Source organism: Podarcis filfolensis (genome assembly GCF_964270895.1).
Source record: "Podarcis filfolensis genome assembly, chromosome: 3".
In the NCBI taxonomy this organism is placed as follows: domain Eukaryota; kingdom Metazoa; phylum Chordata; class Lepidosauria; order Squamata; family Lacertidae; genus Podarcis; species Podarcis filfolensis.
In genome coordinates this window covers 30490175-30514042 of record NC_139606.1, presented here as the reverse complement: position 1 = coordinate 30514042, position 23868 = coordinate 30490175, and the positions used below count along the sequence as shown (strand labels likewise).

Genomic DNA, 23868 nt, shown 5'->3' with positions numbered 1-23868 from the left:
GCCCACTGCAAACATCAAGCACCAACCAACACAGACTGACCCCGGACTGAGTTGCTCCCAGGCTTTTATTATCTTCTTCTGGTTCTCATTGTCTATCCTCAGCCAATCACGCTGCCGAACTGAAAATTCTAAACCCGCCGTTAACCAACCAGAATATGTCTTGCCTTCTGTCCTTTTGCATACGGAGAGTTCTATCTCCAACGCCGCCTCAGTTGTCAGTTGAGGTTCCTCAGCGGCAGTTAAACCGAATTTTACTCGGCTTTCCCCATCAAACACATGACAATACAAATGACAGAGTACGTGGCAACGCCCATTAACCGTTTCAGCTAAACAGGGTTTCTTCACAAATACCACTATGTATGAAAACTGGGATGGACCGTAGTTAAAGCTCAATGGGGATAAAGAAAAGCGAGTGAGGCAAACAAATTAAATGAATAAATAAAATAAACAAGGGCCTGAGGGAAAGAAGTGCAGGCTGAGACAGGGGAGACTAGGAAAGGTGGGAAGATGGAGGGAGGAGGACGTAGGAAAGGAAGGGGAAGATGGGGCAGTGGAAAGGGGACAGAGGAAGGTTTCTGTGAACCTTCCTGAGAGCTCTGGGTATAGGGCGGTATATAAATCCCATTAATAATAATAATAAAGTAGGCGCCTGAGAGGAAGGGTGCAATAAAGCCAGTGGAGGAGAGATGGCGGGAGCACACTAACGGAAAAATTGAGAAAGGATACTGGAGTGCTAAAGTGGGGGAGGGGGGAGTGGAGCAATTGTTATCCTCAGCAATTGTTTTGTTGTTGCGTTAGCTGTTTTGTAATATTTGTATTTATAACCTTTTCTTTTTCTTTTTGCCAAACTTTCCTAGGAATGGTAATTAGCCATTTAAAGACTGGGTATACATTTCAGAAACAAAACCATAAACCATATCAGGCTCCAACATTAAATCCTTAATTTCATCTGTGTTGGTTTTATTACATGGCCAGAAACTTTAGATACACTCAAAAGTGTAGGAGTTACATCTGGGGCTGAGGGTGAACACCAGGAAGAGTAGACTTAACATACAAAATTGGTCAGGGCAGGAAAATATTGAGAACCCTTGAATTTAAAATAAAACAACTTTATTTTATGCAGTTTTGATGTCATTTGCCAGTAGGTGGCAGCAGTGCTACATGCAGTACTTATTTCTGTCTGCTCCTTGCTTAGCTATGGGCTACATTTTTGGAATCACAAACATGTTTTCCCACGGTTCATATCTTGAGCCAGATAAGCTCACCAATGATGGGAGATGAGAAGGCAAGAGCTTTAACATAGCTGAAGAAGTTCAGTTTTCGGTGATTCCAGATGAGTGTTTTTATCATAGAATTGTAGGGTTGGATGGGACACTATGGGATGCAGGTGGTGCTGTGGTCTAAACCACTGGGCCTCTTGGGCTTACCGATCAGACGGTCGGTGGTTCAAACCCCCACTACAGGGTGAGCTCCCGTTGCTCGGTCCCAGCTCCTGCCAACCTAACAGTTCGAAAGCATGCCAGTTTGAGTAGATAAATAGGTACCCTGTGGCAGGAAGGTTAATGGTGTTTCCATGTGCTCTGCCTTCCGTCATGGTGTTCTGTTGCACCAGAAGCAGTTTAGTCATGCTGGCCACATGACCTGGAAACCTGTCTGTGGACAAACGCTGGCTCTCTCGGCCTGAAAAGTGAGATGAGCGTTGCAACCCTATAGTTGCCTTTGACTGGACTTAACTGTCCAGGGGTCTTTTACCTGTGGCTCATCTAATCCAACTCCCTGCAAAGTCAGATGGCTTTATCTTACACATACAATTTTTTTTGTAGCATCTACATGACACTGTTGTCATTAAAGTGCCACTTTGTATTTTCTCCCATTTTATCCTTTCAGGATGTAAATCAATAATGATGCCTCCAGAAAACCTGTTTATTGAGCATTCATTCTGATTGGTTTGCAGGGAGATAAACTGACATTTCATTTCATTTCACTTTTAATTTGTATACCGCCTTTCTACATTACTATGTTTAAGGTGGTTTATAAGCTGAAGAAACAAGACAGCAAAGTTAACACACGTAATAACAATCTGATCCATTACAAAAAAGTCACAATAGCCGCCCCCCACAAAAACACATTTTAAAAGGGCATAGTTTTAAATTTATATCAAATAAAGCAACATTCAATAATCCATTAGACTATAATAATAAACAGTAAAATTAAATATCTGCAAATTATTAAACAGTTTACACTTTTCAGTGACAATAAAGAATTACTAAACTATAATCAATAAAAATAACAGCAAGTCACAGTGCATAAAATAACAAAACATACAAAACCATGTAAATGGATCAAATTGAGAAACAAGGGCATACAACTTACAAAATTATTATTTTTTATGTCCCTGAACTCCTCTCTTCCCAGCTGTTTCTGCTGTTCTCAAAGTAATGGTATGAGAAAGGTTCCTAGGCCTGGAGGGTGTGGCAAGGCAGGTGGAAAAAGCCATTGCCTGATGAGCAGCAGAAAGTCTCTCTCCCCTCACAGTTCTTCCTCTGGAGCAGCTCCTTCAGGGCTGGAGGACAAGTGTTATCCTACACTTTCCAGTGATTTTGAGGGGATGGGGCTACAAAGGAGGAGGAGGAGGAAGAGGAGGAAGTAAAGTCTGTTGTGTAAGTGGAATGGCAACATTGGCTCTATGTTGGAAGTTTCATTGTGAGGTATTATCAGTATGCTAATGACACCTGCTTCTTTTTCTCTTTTTCATTAAATACAGATGAAGCTGTGGAAATTCTGAATTGTCTGTGATCAGCATGAAGACCAGAAAACAGAAGCTCAATCCACACCAGATAAGGTAGAGGTTCTGTGGGTTGGTAGTTCATCTAGTATTCAACCTGTTTTTGGATGACTTTGCACACCACCTGTTAACTTCAGCCTTATCTACAGAAACTCGTGGGTTTTTCTGCAGCATAAAATATCTTTCAGAGATCTGCATAGAACAGGTCCTTTTAGATAGAGATAGCCTAGTCCCAGTTATCTATGCCGTGGTAAATCTTGTTCAGATTATTAAAATGTGTTGCACTTGGGACAACATGCTGTACTTAGGACTGTTGCTAAGGACCTTTTATTAACTACAATTTGTGCAAAACACAGTAGCAAGTGTACAGGGCATGTCTCACCTGTTCTCAGGTCAGGGAGCTGCACTGGTTTCTGGTCCACTATTCAATAAGCAAAGTAACTGTATACAAAAAACTGTTGCCAGGTTAGTCCCAGAAAACTGCGAAGAGATAAAATAGCTAAGGTGACACCTTTCAAGGGACCAATTTTCTGCATCTGTAATGGCATATAAATTGAACTAGCGTTACATCAGTGAAAGCTGACCCACTGAAAGAGATGTGTAGTATTATCTGAATTTCTATCTTGGCTCATCACCTCTACAAACCAGAATGGGAAAATACTCTGATTCCAAACAAATAAAATGTTCAGAAGCCTAGGAATCTGTCCAATACGAAGTCAGACCACTGGTCTATCTAGTTCAGTATTGTCTGAACTGAATAGCAGTAGCTTTCCTTTATTTTAGGCAAAAGCCTTTCCCAGCCCACCCTAGAGATGATTGGGATTGAACCTGTGATCTCTGGCATATAAAGCACCCTACCAGTGAACTATAGCTGCTCCCTAAACCTCTGTGAGAAACAAGACTGTAAAATGCTACTTTCCAGCTGGCCTTTCAGACCTAAAGCAAACACAAAACAAGACTGTCTTATAAAATGTCCCTTACACTTCAGCATGTCAGAATGCAGGGGGTAGATTCAGAGGACACCTTGAACTCTCATAACTCAGAGCTGCATAGAGGGAGGAAGAACAAAATGTATTGGCTCTCATCCTTAGGGCACCAGCATGCCTGTTCATAGCAGCCGTGTGTCCGTGTGTGTCGGACTTTTAGAAAACAATGCAAGATTATCCAAATCCCCAGATAATCTGTAGAATCAATGTGGAGTCCACAGTAGGATTTCTAGATGCACAGCTGAATCCTAATATTAAAGCAGAAATCCTTTCAGTCCTGGGTAAGAGCACCAGCTCCTACTAGAGTTCATTGGAAGCTGCTGTTTCAAATGGAAGGTCCAGTTCACTGAATGTGATGTAGTAAACCAGGGGCAGCCCATGTGGTGCCCTCCAGATGCTGCTCACATCAGTCCCAGGCAGCATGTCCAATAATGAGGTGAGTTGTAGTCAGAGGCGTAGGAAGGTCAGGTGGTACCTGGTGCAGAAAATTTCTTGTCACCCCCCTCCCCACACATTGATTTTTATTTTTATTTTTTTGCCTGCAAAAATGGTTTTACGTTATTTCATATTTTCTTACAAAGGAATGTGGATTCGGGGCCTCAGATAATAAGTAGGCGACTATGGACAGATACTTAAATCTGCAGGATGGATTGTGTTTTGGCTTGTGTTATTTTATTTATATTTATTGTTTATTTATTTAATAAAATTTATTTTTTAAAAAACCTGCAAAGTGGTTTACCAAAACAAACAAACAAAAATGCCACAGCAGTAAAATCAAGAAAAATCGGCTGCGTGCAGAAGGTGGGGCGAAGGCAAGGCAAGGCAAGGCCTAATCTACTCGGCCTAGTCTCATTTTCTTCACATAGGCCAACTTTCCAGGACCCAGGTAGGGCAGTAGGGTGGTTCATTAAAAACTTTTTGCCTGCTCCAAAAGTCTTATCTTACTAAACTAGGGATTATATGGCTATATCTGAAATTTCATGCATATCAGTTAATATCTTGACCCTGCTCCACTGAATTGAAATTTCAGTCTTCACGACATAGGAAAACGGCAAAGTAAACAGCTATTTTTGTGGAGGAGGGTCAAGATATTAACTGATATGCATGAAATTTCATATATAGCTATATAATCCCTACTGTAGTAAGATAAGACCTTCGGAACAATTGTTCCATGTCAGCCAACCCTGTAGTAAACAGTAGCATAAAGTGCACGCATGGGAGATGACAATTAGGCTCTAAATCTTTTAAGATTCCAGCCTAAACCTAAGGCATCGAAAGTATATTCATTAAACATTTCAAGTGATTCATATGTTGTTTGCCAACTGCTTGTCTGGAGACCGTTCCATCCATCTGTAAAAGTGTGATTCTGTGAGAAAGAAAGAAAATTGCATTCATGCAGAAACACACGTGATGCAATGATCTCATTAATATGCAATGCATATACCATCCTGTGTTTGGTAAAGGTGAAAGCTGTTTGCTGGGGGGTTTTTTGAGGGGTGGTGGTGGTTGCATATAAAAAATGCAGAAGGTACCGTAAGTTGTGTGCTCCATTGTTCCACAATCTCACACGGAAGCCTTAGCTTTGTCCTAAGCAAAATACTGGAGTGCACGTTCCATAGCTCTGCATCAGAGCTAATGGATAATATTCAGACATCTTACTTTTTTTATGTGTTACGTTTTTATTGTGGTCCCCTCCAGATGTTGTCATACCTGATGATTGGCCATACTGGCTATGGGTGATGAAAATAAGAACATCTGGAAAGCACCCTATTGGTTATCCCAGTATTAGAAGGTTCAAACTGAAGCGTCTCATATCCCTAAACCTCTTTCTTGCCCTTTCTTGATGTACTAACAATCTTGCTAATCTGTCCAGGTACACGCTGAGCCAGGCAGAAAAGTCTGTTCTTTTGTGGGGCCTTTCCGTCTGCCTCACTAACTCCACACATATAAAGGTAAAGGTACCCCTGACCATTAGGTCCAGTCGCGACTGACTCTGGGCTTGCGGCGCTCATCTCGCTTTATTGGCCGAGGGAGCCGGCGTACAGCTTCCGGGTCATGTAGCCAGCATAACTAAGCCACTTCTGGTGAACCAGAGCAGCACACGGAAACGCCGTTTACCTTCCTGCCGGAGCGGTACCTATTTATATACTTGTACTTTGACATGCTTTCGAACTGCTAGGTTGGCAGGAGCAGGGACCGAGCAACAGGAGCTCACCCTGTTGTGGGGATTTGAACCGCCGACCTTCTGATCGGCAAGTCCTAGGCTCTGTGGTTTAACCCACAGCGCCACCCCTGTCCCAACTCCATACATATGAAGCAGGAAAAAGAATTTTTCATGGGTACATCAAGGTGTTCCTATTTAGTATGTCAAAAAGAAGGCCAGCATTTTACTCCCTGGAATTTTTGAGATGGGGTTAAACACATCATATATAAAAACGTTTTTACAGGAGTGAGCATTCAATCATAGGACCTCCCACCTGTGCTCTGAATGGTTTAGCACTGCCTTTGACAACCTGGTGGTTTGGACTACAACTCTCATCAGCCACAGCCTACACAGCTGGAGCTGATGGGAGCTGTAGTACAAAAGAGCTGAAGGCCACCAGGTAAGCAAAGAGTGGTACAATACAATGAAGACTATGTGCTATATGTTCACATTTGCAAAAAAACAAAAAAAAGTCACTTCTTACTGAAGGCACTGTGAAGAGGTGGTTAAAGTTAGTGGTTTACTAAAGTGAAAGAACAACAAGAAGAGTAGAGACCCAGTTGCAATGTTTGAATTGCCTGGCAGGGCTAGAAATGGCGTACATGTGTGCGTGCATACACAGGCCACGAGTAAACGTAAAACTCTGAGCAAGCACTATACAGCCCACTGACCAGTGAAATGCAATCAGCACTGGAGCAAAAAGCATTCATTATTTAACCATGTATAATGACACTATACTGCTACATAGCAAGGAACTAAGTATATATTCTGGACAATTTGGCTAGGGTACCTGGAACAAGAGTATTTAAATATATGCATTTCAACCAGATAATATATATCTTACTCTTATAAAAGGATGCTAGCTGGCACTACGTTAAGATGTGTGTTTCAGGTTGAATAGCACTCTGGTTACCACAATTTGTTACGGACTAGAAGGACCTTTGGTCTGAGAGCAAGTGTCTTCTGTGTTCTTAGAACATGTAAATCTCTCCATTCCCAGACCTATAATGGAGCCAGGATTATATGTGTCCTTTTCACTTGTATCTGGCCTCAAATGTTGCCCCGCAGAAGACCTGTTGTAGCATGATGAGCAAAGGTGGCTACTGAATGAGCTTTTGGTTGGAAGAGTTCAGGAAAAAACCATCTAAATGATACATTATGCATTGTGTATTTTATAGATGCGGACAATGAATATTTTAAAATCCATAGTATCCAGGCATTTGGGCACAGATGAACACACACAGGGCTCCTGTGCTGAATCATTCATGGAGCTTTTTGCATCGTTGACCCATAAATTCCATAGAGTTGCACCCACTGCACTGAAGGCACTTGTGTTTCTGGTCTTGAGGGACCACTCACAGTCCTCTCCCTGATAATTTCAGGGATTGATCTGGGACATATGAGTAAGGTGTTCCTTAAGGTATTCAGGGCTTAAGATATTCTGGACTAGTACAAAAACCTAGTCTGGTAGCAGATGGGAAGGTCTTTTAACACTGCTGTAATGTGTTGGAGGCAATCTGTTGCCATCACCGGTCTAGTTGCAGTATTCTGCACTAGCTAAAGCTCTGGACCAGACCCAAGGACAGCCCAACAAAGAACACATTGCAGTAATCCAGTTGAGGTTATTGATGCATGGACTACAATGGTCAAGTTGTCCTTGTGTCCTACTTTAAAGGGGATACTTCTCTATTTGAAAAGCTCCTCTGCTTGAAGAGCTGTCCAGGCCAAGTCTTAAAGATAAGGAACTATAAAAACAGTGAGGAATAGGGGCCTAGAAGTTGCACATCAACAGTTAGCACCTAAACACCAGACCGAGTAGATTTACAGATCAGCTGATCACTATCTTGCCCAGTATGCAGTGAATTATATTTCTGTTTTAATTAGAGTATTTCTCCTTCAATTTGCTGCTATGCACAAACATCAGCATATGCAAATCTGAATCCACCTTTGCCCCCCCTTTTTGTATTGTGTTTCCCTTTTTTGGGTGATGTGTTAATGGTCACACTATTTTGGGCTCCTGGACTTGGCTACCTCAACCAGTCATCTTATTCTTAGTAATATCATGTACAAAACAAATATTCTATTAGTGAACCATGCAGCATTGCATAGGACAGATCTGCAGGGAGAAACTTGCCTGGTGGTCTATGGCAAATAAGTATTGCTGAGCTTGGAAGATTTTGTTAATTAAAGAGATGTAAGGCCACCAATGCAGGTGCATTTCAAATTTTAGCGGCACCCTGTGCAAGGCCAAAATTCAGGGCCCCCTGCCTCTCACCTTCTGTTCTGCATGTGCACTATGTCATAGTTGTGATGCCCTGCAGCGTGTCCCTTGGCTTGGGACCCTGTTGTGCTGCCCTAAATCTACCTCTGACCAAAGCATCACAGTTCATATATGATTATAATTTACGGCATTGGCAGTAAAACTAGATAACATTTTAGTAAGCCGGTAACTTTTATAGGCCTATTTGCAATGTTAGCATTGGTAGATTTTGTATGATATGCACTTAATTTAATTTAATGGATTTCACAATATTGGCTATAATTTGACACTAGTTGATGTTGCAGAGGGTACGGGGTTGACTCTCCTTATGTCATGGGGCGGTGCCCAAAGTCTGCAGCCTTTAAAGAGACTGTGGATCCAGAGGTGCATGACAACTACCACTAAGTTGCAAATAACCCCTTAGAATCATAGGTTCGTAGAGTTGGAAGGGACCCCAAGGGTCATCTTCTACAGCCCCCTGCAATGCAGGAATCTCAACTAAAGCATCCTTGACAGATGGCCATCCAACCTCTGCTTAAAACCTCCAAGGAAAGAGATTCCACAGCCTCCCAAAAGAGACCATTCCATTGTCAAACAGCTCTTACTGTTAGAAAGCCTTTCCTGCTGTTTTGTTGGAATCTCATTTCTTGTAACTTTGAGTCCTACCCTCCAGAGCAGGGGAAAACAAATTTATTCCCTCTTCCATAGGACAGCCCTTGAGATATGTGAAGATGGCTATCATATCTCCGCTCAGTCTCCTCTTTTCCAGGCTAAACATACCAAGCTCCTTCAATCATTCCTCATAAAGCTTGGTTTCTTGGAGGAAATGGATTATCTAGTCTCATTCCATTCTGGTTTCAGGCTTGGGTTTGTGACAGAAACAGGTCCTAACTGAGGACCTTATGTGGAAGAAAGACTGTGACTCTATTGATTTTCCTAGTTCTCTCTGAAGATTTAGATATGGTTGACCATGGTATCTTACTGGACAGACTCTGCAGGATAGGAGTTGGGAGCACAGCCTACCTCTAGGATCGGTTCTAGAAAGTGGCACAGCAAGTGATTAAATGCTGATGCAAATGCATAAAAAATATAGCATCAGGCTGTGGGCTGACTTTGTTGGATGCGGCCAGAGGAAGCTACAAGCTTTTGCTATTTTAACTGGCAAAGCTTCTGTAATCAAGACCCTATATGCTGAAAAGTACCAGGGCACTTATGGGTGAGCCTTCTATTTGGGCAGACAGTCCTAATTACTTAGTATGTTCTGGTTGTTCCCAAACACGCTGTGCCTTCTGGGCCGTTATATGGCAATATTATCTGTTTATCTATGACTGTAGGCTGGTTCATACTTGGTGACTCAGGGATGATGAATGTGTGGCCCAGCTCAGTTGTAAAACATTGTACTTGCGGCAAAATGAAGATTCTTTCTGTTGCTTTTGTTCTAAGATGGCTGATTCATTCATTCTTTCTTTCACACACAAACACACACACATCACACAATACTGCAGCCATCTGGACATGAATGAGTAAATCAGACTCTAAAGACCTGATTTGTAGTAGTTTATTCAGTGGTGCCCACCATTTTCCTAAAACAAGCTTACTTTCCTACATAGCCCACAGCAGGCTAAAGCAGCATTTCTCAAAATTGGGTCTCCACCTGTTTTTGGACTGCAGTTCCCATCATCCCTGACCACTGGTCCTGCTAGCTAGAACAGGACCCTGTGCTGGAATGGATAGCCCACAATTTGATAAACGCCTGGTGCGACGCTAGTAAGAATAGTCCTAGTGAAAAACCCTAACCCTGAACAAACTGTATGTCCACACATCTCATTAGTTTTCTATGGTATATAATGTTGGGACCATGGCCTATTTATGCTTCCTGGCCGAGCCATTTATCCAATTATGTCTATCACTCAGAGTACAGCCAAGTGAGCAGTTTCATCTCAATATACAGTATGCTGCATCTCCCATGTATTTCCGACATCTTTTCTTATGAACAATAGCTTTTATATCAACCAAAAACATTTGCCTGCAGGTGGTCCTCCTGTTCAATGCCAATATTTGCACAGGGAGCACTATGTCAATTGTTCCATCTGCACAAGTTTTCAGCTTGCCAGATGGAACGAGCCCTTCTCTTCCCCCTGTTCTGGGAAGTCTCCCTACCCCCTGAGGAAATTGGGGTCGGGTACCGAATGGGAAGTCCCATTGCCCCAGCATAAGTCTTTGTGTGGGCTTCCACTAGCAGGACTATCTAGCTGATTCCTGCCCTCAGCATCACTCCCAAGAATGGAGAGAATAGGTTGACCTTGGAATATGAAGTATGGAGGAGAGTACTACGAAGTTACCTACAAAATCTTTCATCTCTTCTGCCTGTGGGAAATTGCAATGATTTATGCAGAGATTTTATTGTGGTGAGTTTTGTTCATACAACTTCAGTGGTTGTATCTCTTGGATTTCCAACTGCACTGTGTGGGAGATGAGGCAAAACAACAAATAAGTCTTCCTAGTTCTTCCTAGTTCACTGGCATTACTAGCAGCTTTGTTTTTCCTTTTAACCCCTTTGCTGTTATTTGCACATTTGCAGCAACTCAGAGGCATGTTGTTAGATTTTTTCAACTAGACATTAGTGCCTGTTTAAAAATGTGTACCCTTTTTGCTCAAACGGTCTCCAAACAGCTTACAACAGAGTATAAACAAATACAATGCAAACAGCGTTCGAAACTCCCATTGTTCTAGACACATTTTGTGACAGGGAATTTCACTGGCACGAGCCGTTTCTGAGCAGTTTCTGTCTGTGCCTGCACATGGAAGCTGCTATATAGGCAAACCAGTTGTCTGCACTAAATGTTGTCTGCACTAAATGTGTCTGACAGCAGCTGAGAATGTCATTGCTGTTTCCATCTTTTGCATAATGTATGTACAGAGTTTCGTGTCAGCATCGCGTGGATAGGTTCTCTATTTTTTTTTTTTGTTGGCTCTGTGGGAAATTGGGGAGCCCAGAACATGGTTGGTTGCATTTGGTTGGTTGCAGCGAATTTTGTTTATGTGTGTAAGGGGGTGGGAGTTGTTGAGTCAAATTAGCCATATCAATCTGTATACTGCCGGGGGAGTTATGCTGTTGTATTGCTGGGATATGTTGTATATGTAATAAAAGGAAGCCACACCAGGGTGAAGGCATCCTCTTGTCCCTGTGCTAATTTCAATTGATTGGTTAGCTTTTCTAGTATGGCTGTTTCCCATATAGTTTGGTACCAGTGGTCTATGTTCATTCTTGACAGGTCCCTCCAATGTCTAGTTAGGACACTTCTAGCAGCTGAGAGTAGGTGGCTCATGAGTTCTTTATAGTGTGTGTGTGCATTGTTGTCTTGAAACACTGGTTTAGGCCAGAGTTTAGACCATTGGGTTTGTGGGGTCTTGGAGTAGTATTTTGTATATTGTTGATGCTAACCCCTTACTATGTCCCTCTGTTGTGTCAGAGGTTTTTCTAAGGTGGTTGGGGGTCTGGTGGCTGCTGCTTTTATTGCTGGATTATTTAAGAAGGCATATAGTTGGTGATGTATCAGCCAGAATATTTAGATGCCCCTAGTTTGTCTTGTATTTCTTGTGTCGGCAAGGGTTTGTCATTTTTGTAGAAGTCTGTTAGGCGGTGTAAGCCTTTGGCTTGCCATGTTTTTATTTGGAAGCTCAGGCTTCATGATGGAATAATGGGTGGTGGGCTGAGGGGATTAGTGGGAATGGGTTTGGGGACATTTTCTCTACTTTTTCCGTCCATGGACTGTGTGGACCTGTTTAATGTTGTAGGAATTTTCCTTAGTTTGTTTTGGAGGAATGGGTGCACTTAGCTGGCGATGTAGTATAGTTCTATACTGGGAATTCCCCATCCTCCTTCTAAGGGAGCTTATTCATAGCTTTTTGTGTGAGAAGATAAATGTTTTTTCTGCCACCTAGAGTTGGGTTGGGAGAATCCAAACTGGAAGGGTTTGTTATAAGCAGGTCACTTTTGGGAAAATTATCATTTTGATCATGGCTATCTTGTCTGAGAGGTTGGTTTTGTTCCATTTATTTAAGTCTTTGTTGATTTCCTGGTATAGTTTGATGAGGTTTCTGGTTATTTGTACCCCAAGGTATTGAATTAGGAGCAGCACAGTTTATCTTTCTGGTGTCGGTGAATTCTTTTGGGATATGTGGGTGAAGGGTGTTGAAACACATAGCCTCAGATTTTGCGAAATTCATTTGTAGGCCCAACAATGTTGTGAAGATGTTGAGTTCTTTGGTTAAGGTGGTTGCTGTGTTTATGGGGTCTGGTGTTGTGACCATCAGGTTTTGTCTTTTATTCCCACTCCCTTGATGTCAGGGGCTGCTCAGAGTCAGAATGCTAAGGGTTCAAGGGTTAGGATGAATAGAAAGGGAGATAGTGGACATTCCTGTTTTGTGCCTCTTTGGATTGCTATGGTATTGGAGTCCATTCTGTTAATCCTGATTTTTGCTGAAGCTTTAGAGTAAAATTGTTTAGGGATTTGTAAGTTGGGGCCAAATTTCATATTGGTTAATACCTCCAATAGGTATTTCCATTCCAAACAAGCAAAGGCTTTAAGGAAGCCCAGGGACACGATCATCAGTGGGGATTTGGTTGTTTTGCTGTGTTCAAGCAAATCCACTAATTTCCTAATTTGCAACTAGGGACAAAGCCAGGTTGGTCTGGGGTTATTAAGTTTGTGTAGGAAGTATTTTAAATGGTTGGCCAGGATTGATGTGAATATTTTATAGTCTTGATTTATCAGTGAGATTGGGTAGTATGATTCTACTTTGAGACTATCTTTGAATGGCTTTGGGATAGAGACTGTTTTGGAGGACATGCAAGTTTTAGGGATGGGGGCCCCTTTATGATGTTGTTAAACATGCGGATCATGTAGAGCAGTGTTCCCCAACCTTGGGCCTCCAGCTGTTTTTGGACTACAACTCCCATCATCCCTCGCTAGCAAGACCAGTGGTCAAGGATGATGGGAATTGTAGTCCAAAAACAGCTGGAGGCCCAAGGTTGGGGAACACTTATGTAGAGCATCAGGAGTTCTTTGAATTTCTTGTAGAATTCTGTTGTAAAGCCATCTGTGCCTGGGGATTTGTGTGGCTTTAGGTTTTTGAGGACCGTCTCCATTTCCTCTGTGGTATTAGGACTGTTCAGTAATTCTTGTTTCTCTGCGGTTATGGTTAGGATGGTCAGTCCTGTTAGGAAATTTTTCATTTCCTGTTTGGTCAGGTTGTGGGAGGTATATAGGTTAGAGTAGAATCTAGCAAAACCTGCTATTATTTATTGGAGGAGAATGTTATATTGCATCACCAAAAAGGATGGTAATGTATACATGCTTGGAGTGATTTGCCCCCCTGCACCTGTTTGCTAATAGTCTGGAGTTTCCCCCTCCATATTCGTAAAAGGGTTGTTTCAAGTATAGGATGTTGATCATTGTTTTATTAATTTCTAATGAGTCAAATCTCCCTTCTTTTTTGTTCTATGAGGTTGGGTTTTTTTTCCTCCTGTTTGTTTGTAGCATGTTGAGAGGGCCGTGATACCCTGTTCTAGCTTGCTAATTACTCAGGAGGTTTGTTTGTTTTTTAAGGGATGCCTATACAAGCTCCTCTGGCAACTGCTTTCATTGCATCCCAGAGGGGGGTTGTTATGTTAGCTACACCATTGTTTTGGAGGGTCTTTGAGGCTCTCTCTTGTTACTTGATTTGTGGGCAGTATGGGGCTAAAGAACCATGATGGGGTGGGTTCTTTGATCTCATATATCATATAGGTCTTCTATTTTTAAAAGCATTTTTAGTAGTCTATAGGGTTTTTTTATTTGGGCAGGGTTCTCAGAGGAATGTTGCCCATGGGGATGTGTAGTGGATGTCTCTCAGGGAGATGCCTCTCCCATCTAAGTTGAGGTTGCCTCCTAGAATTGCTTCCCTTCAGATAAGGAATTGAAGTCTATCTGTTTTGAGTTTGAAGCATATACGGAACCAATTGTCAGTTTGTTTTTTCCATCTAGTGATCCCTTGGCAAAAACGAATCTGCCTTTTTTTGTCTTTTAATATTGTGGCTTTAAAATGTAGGCCTCTGCTGAGCACTATGGCTATCTATCCCCCACACTTTTCCTAAACTGGGAGAACGATAGCCTCACAACTGGCCCTTTTATTGCTTTTCAGATAAACCCTGCCATGCACAATCCTGAAACACTGAAGTATGACACAGAGAGACAAGAAAATCAAGTCTTTATTTCAATTAACATTTCTTGGCATTAGGCAGATATTAAATAACACTGGAATGCACAAGACTATTAACAGAGATGGACCGCAACAAGGTAGGACGGCCATAGCAAGTGTGTGTCAAATCACCTCACTTCACTCAAATGCCATTTTAAAAACGCTGCAGCCACAGTAAAGTGGCACTTCACTGATAAACACAGAAGGAAAAATATTCCTTTTAAATTTCATTAACACAGTAAAACGCTTGAACAATCAACAGTAAAAATGAACAAAGTGTTGCAATTGGTAATTAAACAGTGTTATTATCCACAAACAGCTAGTCATGCAGTGCCTTAATGGCAACCTTGCTATGCATAAATATCACTTAAAAAAAAGATTTGAATAATCACAGACAACTAGAAGAAACGAAGCATGGATTCTACTTGATATATTAAATATGACCTAAATATTAAAAAAATTACTTCACCATATATATATATATATATTTATAGTATGTATGTATATATATATATATATGAATGGAAAGACCATTAAGTAAGTGCAAGCAATTTTCCTCATAGCAGGAAACTGGTATCATGCTCTTTAAGAAAATTCTACTCAATTTATTCCACATTTTATATCCATTTTCTGGGAAGCAAATTAAAATGCCTGCCATTTGTGTTGGTCAAAAGGAACACATGACACCTCTTTCTTAGGCGCTAACTAGAAAGTCATCTGTTCATATTAACCAAGTGATGTGCAATAAACCCCTCTTTAATCTGCCATTGTAAACATACCCTTCAATTATGTTAGATGTGTAGAGTGAATCATAAGGGGAAGAAACAAAGGACGGGATAGTGGAAGGAGGAATTTGCATCAATGTTGGTGAGAGGAGTGAGGCTCTTTTTCACTTGGATACACAGACAATCTGGCAGTGGAATCTCATCCACTAGCCACTGAGGAATGGTTGAGAAGGCATCCATTTACGAGTAAAGCTTGAACAAGCCAGTAATTTTCTTTGCAAACTGTCCAGAGTTTAATTAGAACTGACTTGCACTGCTTGGATCACATTGTAACAACCGCACGATAGAGGGATCACTCTTGGCACCTTTAATAAACTCTTCGAGAGATAGTTTACCTTGAAGGGAAACAAGAGAAAGTTACAAAATCAAATCATTTCTCTGCCAATAAATGGCAGCCAAAAGTAACTTACAAAAATAAACTTAGCCTCTCAATTATTGGCTCTTAATATACCTAATTAGTTGCCAATGAGTTTAAAGATGAAATATATAATCTTGAAAAGATGAGCCAGGCAATTATTACGACAGATCTAACATTTCCCAGTTCAGGGTGCATTTAGATAGCATTGTGAACTTTGCACCACAAATGATGGTACTAACAATACTTCTAGGTCCTCCTAATAATCCTTATTCCAAAGATCCTAGCAGGCTGTTCTTGGGATGGGCTGTGTAAGGAAATCTTGATATGATGTAGACAATAGAACAATAATCAAGAGTGTGAACCAGATAAGACTTTCACATCCGTTTGCATATCCCAAACACTCAAGACAAATGCAGATATTTTTAATGGAACTGACATGAAAAGCATATTTAATCTCAGTAGTGATTCACTGCTTCCTTGAACTGACACCTTGTAGAGGTGTGAACCAGAATAAATCCAGACAGCAGCTGAATCTCACTCAGACATATATGTTTTTGAAACAAATGTAGAACACCTCCCTTGCTCTTGGACTATGGCATACAAACCAGTGATGTTGATCTATTTGTAACTAAGTAGACATAAAAACCAACTACTCTAGTTTAGCTTACTTACATGCTTGGCTATCTGCATCAATGGAAATATTTGTGCTTCAATAAATGGCTTACATTAATTCCAAATTAGAGCAGAACTACACATTATGAGAAACACAGGGCAACCTCTGAAAGTGACACCCTTGCTGGCAGTCCCAGATTATTTGAATTCACTATGACTCATTGCCGTACTTTGGATTGTCCTGAATACCACCATTTGGTAGCCAAGCCCCAAACCAAAAGTCCTGTTGGATGCATTTTGGCTTGCCTGCTGATGAAATTGTGTGGTGATTGATAATATCGTCATTTATCTGTTTTAGACCCCTAAGCAGTAACAGTTGCCAGGACATTAGTTTGTTCGCCTCTGCATAGTTCCATCCTTATTTCAGACATTATGGTAGATTACAATGTTCAGCTGGTGATATAGTGCGATGTGGAAAACCAGGTATCACCTAACCATCACATGCATTGTGGTTCACGATACAGTGGTGCCTCGCAAGACGAAATTAATTCGTTCCGCAAGTTTTTTCTTCTTCAAGTTTTTCGTCTTGTGAAGCACGGTTTCCCATAGGAATGCACTGAAAATCAATTAATGCGTTCCTATGGAGACCGCTTGCCAGGCTGGCGGTGCGGAGAAGGGCTTTTCTCCCCACCGCAAGCCTTCAGGACAGGTACGGGAACAGAGGGGAAGGCGCACAGCGCTTCTCCTCTGTTCCCGGGGCTTGCGGTGGGAGGAGGGTTTTTCCTCCCCACCGCCAACATTCAGAACAGCATTCTGAATGTTGGCGGTGGGAAGGAAAACCCTCCTCCCACCGCAAGTCTTCAGAACAGCCTTCCGAAGGCTGGCGGCGGGAGGAGGTCTCTCCGCCCCACCGCCAGCCTTCGGAGGAGGTCCGAGGACAGTGGGGAAGACGCGCTGCGCTTCCCCGCTGTCCTGGAGATTTCCCTATGGGCTTTCGTCTTGCGAAGGAAGCCCATAGGGAAATTCGTTTTGCGAAGCGCCTCCAAAACGGAAAACCCTTTCGCCTAGCGGGTTTTTCGTCTTGCGAGGCGTTCGTCTTGCGGGGCACCACTGTATATTGCCAGGTCAAATATTATGAGGCTTATCATGATGTGAACTTCAAACTGGTTTTGGACGATATATCGCCCAGCCCTAGAAGTGATACAGTTATCTAGGATGATTTGGTTGAACACAGATATAACCTCCACAGACATCACATACTGTGGAGGCCATCTGTGCTTGATCAAATCATCCTAGAAATCGCAGGGATACAGCAGGACAGAAGTTACACAATGGAAACATGCATCTATTTCTCTCTCTTTTATAGCCTTTCAGAAAATCACAATTAAAAGTAGCAGGATCTCTGACTTAAAATTGTTATACTTGCCCTTCAATTAATTTCTCCCACAACTTGATGCTACTAGAGAGAAAAAGATGCACTGTGCTTACTCCAAAATGGACTGGGGCCTGAAGTGTTAATGAAATGCTTGTAAAACCTTGAGGAAGCTCTCTGAGCATTCAAAGAGTACAAATACAATACATCCAACAACTGTTACCCCACCTCTCCTAGGGTAAATGTTCTTCTAAGAGTACCAGCCAGCAGAGGACTTCAGTGAAAACTGGGGAGTCAGCAAATGAAAGGTATAGCATAACTGCCAGCCAGGAAATCATAGAGCCTGTAATTCCTCCCATGATTTCCTAGCAGGGAAAAGAAATGACATTCTAGGCATAATTACTACTCTCCTGATTTTGGTGAAGTCCTCCAATAATTGCTACCGTGTTCTCCCCTTCCAATTGAAGTTGGGGTTTTTTTTGTCGTTGGGGAACAGGGTAGGAGCTGGGAGGATTGGGATGAAGCAGAAAAGTTGGGGAGGCTGCTTGAGATACAACCTATCTGGTTTTAATTCCGCTCACAGTGATTTGAGCAGGGGTGGTCTCATATTTGAGCACCTCAGTTTAATATTCTCACCCCTTCTCGAAATATAACTGTTTCTTAACAATGTCTACATAAGGTAGGGTTCTTCCTTTTCCAAAGCTGTTTGAACACTGTGTTTACTAATAGGTAGCTTTTATTTTAAAAATTCACTTTGAATCATTGAATGTACATTTGCATTTGGTGCCTCTGGAGGCAATTTTTAATATTAGTTGTTTTTTTTAAAAAAACCACCAAGTTAAAAAAAAACACCCATTGTAAGGCAATTTTTATCCCAGTTTTGATTGTTCCTATTATGAGAATAACTTCCATCACATTTATTTTGCCAGAGGGGAGGTTATTAATGTTGGAAATCATGTAATACCTAGCATGAAAGGGGCTTTGTTCATGCCATTGTTATCAACTGAGATGTTAAATCTTTGCAAGGCTAGGACACTTCTACCCTTGTGGGATTTTAACCCCCCCCCATTAATCACAGTTAGGTTTATGTTCTTCCTACCTTATAAATATTACTTCCTATTTTGATAACTACTATATTTTTATGCATTCTCTTATACCATTAGAGAGGTAACATTTCATGGAATGAAAATCTTAGCTATTCTTAAGTCCTGCTGCAACGGTTATAATTCAGCGACTGCTGTATTAGCCACATGCTCATGTTATGAGCTGCACTGGTGATTTATACCCAGATAAGTCTTTCTTGATGGTCACAATCTCCCTGAAGGCACCACCAGTATTTGAGAATGGCTCCACAGTTTGGGATATGAGTCATGGGATGGAGAAACCCCATTTGGGGATATATTTTGAGATCCCACTGTCTGTAATTAAATACTGGCTCCAAATTTCTCCCAAAGTTAGGCTGGTCTCAAACTACGGTCTCAGAGCAGTCACACCCACTGTCCTATCAAATCTCAGTTCACTTCTTTATAGATGGGTAAGAGTCCAACTAAGTGGCAACTGTCAAATAACATCTTGGTCCTTCCCCCTTTTCTTCAGGTCATTAACAAAACACCTGGAAGAAGACTGTCCGACTTCTTAATAAGAATTGGAGTCCTCCACCACAGCAGTTTTTTAAAGTGAAAAAAAGAGACACTTGGTGATGCAGTTGGGATCTGCTGGGTAATGTATTGTTTGACTCGAAGTTATAACTGAATTGTTACCCTTTTCATATGATGCAGCAGACTGACAGTTTTAACTTGCTGCACTGGGTAAAATGGATTTGACACAATATTTTAACCTGTACAAGTGCTGTGTTATGCAAAAGAGTAGCTAACTAAATATATGTGCTAAAATGCTCAAAATACTGCAGTGAGAATAAACTGTACAAATGAGGTTAAAAGTACTAAAGGTAAAGGATAAAGGGACCCCTGACCATTAGGTCCAGTCGTGGCTGACTCTGGGGTTGCGGCGCTCATCTTGCTTTACTGGCCGAGGGAGCCGGCGTACAGCTTCCGGGTCACGTGGCCAGCATGACTAAGCCGCTTCTGGCAAACCAGAGCAGCGCACGGAAACGCCGTTTACCTTCTCTCCAGAGCGGTACCTATTTATCTACTTGCACTTTGATGTGCTTTCAAACTGCTACGTTGGCACTTATGCCCTAAATTTATTTCAGTTGCAAAGCATTGCTTGGCAGGGACTGTGGTCCTGGAGGAGAAAAGTTAGGGCAAGGAGAAAGGGTTAAAAATGCATGCCCAGGCGTCACTCCTCACAAATGCTGCTTTCAGCAGACTACTTTTTCTTCAGCCAAAGGGCTAGAACATGGTTTGGTTGTAAAAAATGGAAATGTAAGATTTTCAGGGGGGGGTTGTTTGTTTTAAATGTATTTGTCACAGATTGTGGCCATGTAGATCTCTAGACCCTAGAGATTAAGGAGTGATGAGCACATGCATACACGCACTAGTGTTCCAATTTTGTTTGTTATAGTAACTTGCTGCAAAAAACATACCATCATTGTTTGTGTCCATCTGTCTGAATATTTTGTCTGTTCGTTTCTCTGGAGTTGATTCATCCTCTGGCATTTTCATTACCGAAGACACCATTTTGTAGATTGCCTACAGGAACAGCAAAATACAGGAAGTCAGTTTTGCATCCTTGAAGGAAGTAGTGGAAGCTTATTTTGCAAGTTATGGGAAATAAGTGATAAACAAAAAGCAGAACATGTTGGTCGTTGTTTATGCTGTTGCAAAAAAAGTCAGGACACTCACTATGATATGTACATAATGTATTCTCCAGATACTGCATTTGCTTGTTTATATGCCAACTTACATTTTTAGGCATAACAAATATACAGCCCTTATGTTTTCCTAGAAAATGCCCATCATTTTGATAGACTGTGTGTGCGTTTTGTTTACTCATTGGGAGGAATGATGCATGAATACAGAGGGCTGCACATTTGGAACTGGGTCTAAGATTTGTGTCTGTAAAATATATAATAAGTACCTAAATATTTTCTGTTTGGTAGTCTGGTACAAGATGAGAAGAATTTAATCTGGAATGTGCTCCAGGCATGTGGCACACTGATCAGGATTATGCACACCTTTAAGTGTTAAAATATGTAGTATGTATGTTTGTTAACAAAAGATACTTGAGTATAAGCCGAGGCATCTAATTTAAGAACAAAAAACTGGGAAAACTTATTGACTCGAGTATAAGCCGGTTCACCACACCACAAACCTGGTGGTGGCGGCAGTGGCGGAGGAAGCCGGCTGCTTGTTCCTCCTCCTCCACTGCTGACAGCGGCAAAGGCAGCGGAGGAGGAACAAGCAGCCCGAAAGGGCTCCTTTTGGGCTGCTCATCCGTCTGCCACCGCCTCTGCCTCTCGTAAGAGCAGGCATAGGAGCTGTGATTGGGAGAGGCACAGTGCAGCGCCTTCTTCCAACCGCGGCTTCCTGTGCCTGCCCTTGCGAGGGGCGGGCGACAGCAGAGGGACCAGCGGCAAGAAAGGGCTCCTTTTGGGCCGCTCGTCCCCCCGCTGCCTCACTCGAGTATAAGCCGAGAGGGGCATTTTCAGCATAAAAAATGTGCTGAAAAAGTCGGCTTATACTCGAGTATATACGGTAAATGAATTATACTGTACTGGGTGAACTTCCTGTGCCCTTCCTGTATCGATTTACTTACCTGCACTATCTCAAGCATTTCTGCACGGCTGATGTAGCCATTGCCATCAAGGTCATACATGCTAAATGCCCATTTCAGCTTCTGCTCAAGTTTCCCCCGCGAAGTGACACTCAATGCGATTATAAATTCCCGAAAGTCAATCGTCCCATCGCCATTGGTATCAAAAGTGCGGAACACGTGCTCTGCAAATTTTGAGGCATCGCCGTAGGGAAAGAAGTTAGCATATATCTTTTTGAACTCTTCAACAGTCAAATGGCCAGTTGGGCAATCTTTTAGGAAGCCTTTGTACCACTCTTGCAGTTCATGGTCTGTGAATTCTGTGTTCTCTCGGAGGTCCTGGAGCACTTCGGGTCTCAGTTTACTGTTCTGTTTCCCCATTTTGTTCTTGGTTAATGCCTAAGAGCTGCAACAACAACAAAAATCCGGTCATTCTTAAAGCCCCTGGTGACATACAAAACACTGTGTTTTAAACACAGATATTAAACATATGGGGTGGCAGAAAAGGGTGATGCATATATACTGAATTTAAGAGAAAATGGATTATTTCATGCAAAGAGAGGGCACGTTTGATGAAAAAAAAAATTCAGAAGAAACAGCCAACATCCTTTCCACTTTTGCCCAAGTTTATTTCTGCTGTCTGTATCTCCTTCATGTTCCACAGTGGCACAATGTGGATCACTATGCAATAGTTTCTTTCTCTTCCATTTTGATTGCGGGTGGTGCTGTGGTCTAAACCACAGAGCCTAGGGCTTGCCAATAAGAAGGTCGGCAGTTCAAATCCCCATGAAGGGGTGAGTTTCTGTTGCTTGGTCCCAGCTCCTGCCAACCTAGCAGTTCAAAAGCATGTCAAAGTGCAAGTAGATAAATAGGTACGGCATTTCCGTGCGCTGCTCTGGTTTGCCAGAAGCGGCTTAGTCATGCTGGCCACATGACCCGGAAGCTGTCTGCGGATGCTGGCTCCCTCATCCTTTAAAGTGAGATGAGCGCTGCAACCCCAGAGTCGTCCATGTCTGGACTTAATGGTCAGGGGTCCCTTTACCTTTACTTGTACTGAACATAAAGAGTTCTGAGACCACCCCTCCACTGTGAGTTGCTTCCATAAAAATAAAAGAATCTTCTTTTGATTTAGTGACGGCTCTTTTTTTGCTACTTTGCTACTTTTATTTAGTGAGGTTCTTTTTTGCTACTTTCCACACTCCCACACTTTTCTGGAAAGTTTCCTAAGCTCTCTGGAGCAGGGTTTTTTTTGGGGGGGAGGGCTATGAGTATTTCTCCAGCTGTTGTTGGACTACAACTCCCATTATACCTGACCACTGGTACTGCTAGTTAGGGATGATGAGAGTTTTAGCCCAAAAACAGCTGGAGATTCAAGTTTGAGAAACACATGGCTAAATGAAGGAGGGGGAAATCAGCAAAAATCACCCTCCCACAACCTCCACTGGTGGAAGGCTTCAATGGGTCAAAAGTCTTTTCACAAACAGAAGAGCACAATTGGACATACAAACTTATTCTTTGTGTAACAAGTTACAAAAACCATTATAACAAACTATTCCTCAAGCATAGAATTTTGTTCTCCCAACACTTTGTGTACCCAATCATGATGACTGCAGTCCTACTGCTACTACTTCATTTGCCACCTCCTAAGAAGACCTATTATTCTTATTACCTTTAACACTCTTAGGACAATATTTCTAGACATACTTACTGCAGCTTCATCAGATCTGTTCTGAAATCATTTCCCATGTTTGTCATGATTATATTCAAGCCCAATTTCATATCTACATGTACATCTTTTATCACCTCAGGTGTATGAACAAAGTGGCAATATACAGTATTTTACAGGAATTTCTAATACCCAAAGGTATCAACCAATACTGTCAATGTGGTGCTCATTTTAGCATATAAGTTTCTTCCTCCCATCATAAAAATATTGTATAATTTAGACATTGAACGTTGGGCTTTCTTTTCTCTCAACCTTCTGTTCTAGCTAAACAAGCATACACAGCTGGAAGGCCAAAGATTTTAGAAATGTTTTGAAAGTTGATTGAAGAATTCCAAAACAAATAAGCAGGATACAGGAAGAACAGAAGGAAATATGATAAATTCACTGGGAGGCCTGGGCTAACAGCCACCCCTATGTTTAATGGGATTACTCTAGAGGAGCACTTCTCTCACACTCACTATCACATTACACAGAAGTTCTTGAGGAAAATTCATTTGTGAGCATACAGAGTGATTAACCTGATTTAACATGTATTTAACAAGCCAGGATAATAAGCCCAGGACCTGATCTATCCATCCTGCTTCAATGCGACCACTAAGCATTCTTTACAGTTTGAAAAGGAAACAGTAACTCTCTGTACTATCATTCATTGCAGGATGACAGTGTCAATTTGCGAAGACCATGCATCAAAACCTCTCTGAAAGGGATCTGTGAGAAACCAAACTCTGCCTGCTTCCAGGTTTTGGGGGGTGTTCATGGCAGTGGACCAATCTGAAGCATAACAACAGACTGAGAGTGCAAAATAAACTTTTAGTAGCTTGCTA

General features: G+C 41.8%; 1 protein-coding gene and 1 long non-coding RNA gene across 2 annotated transcripts in view; one reads left to right on the top strand and one right to left on the bottom strand.

The window, feature by feature from the left end:
* The first annotated feature begins 159 nt into the window (after nt 1-159).
* On the top strand, nt 160-23868 carry LOC310759800. Its single transcript, XR_014546502.1, has 4 exons — nt 160-412; nt 2765-2842; nt 19201-19323; nt 23700-23868. It is a non-coding gene; the product is annotated as an uncharacterized lncRNA (long non-coding RNA).
* Nucleotides 14470-23868, bottom strand: part of HPCAL1 (hippocalcin like 1) — a 73077-nt gene continuing 63678 nt past the window's right edge. Inside the window, exons 3-5 of the mRNA XM_083607478.1 lie at nt 21322-21724; nt 20150-20255; nt 14470-15597 (exon numbers count right to left, since the gene is read on the bottom strand). Of these exons, the coding sequence (XP_083463604.1) occupies nt 15500-15597; nt 20150-20255; nt 21322-21699 (582 nt within the window). The 5' untranslated portion in view covers nt 21700-21724 and the 3' untranslated portion in view covers nt 14470-15499. The remainder of the gene's footprint in view (nt 15598-20149; nt 20256-21321; nt 21725-23868) is intronic.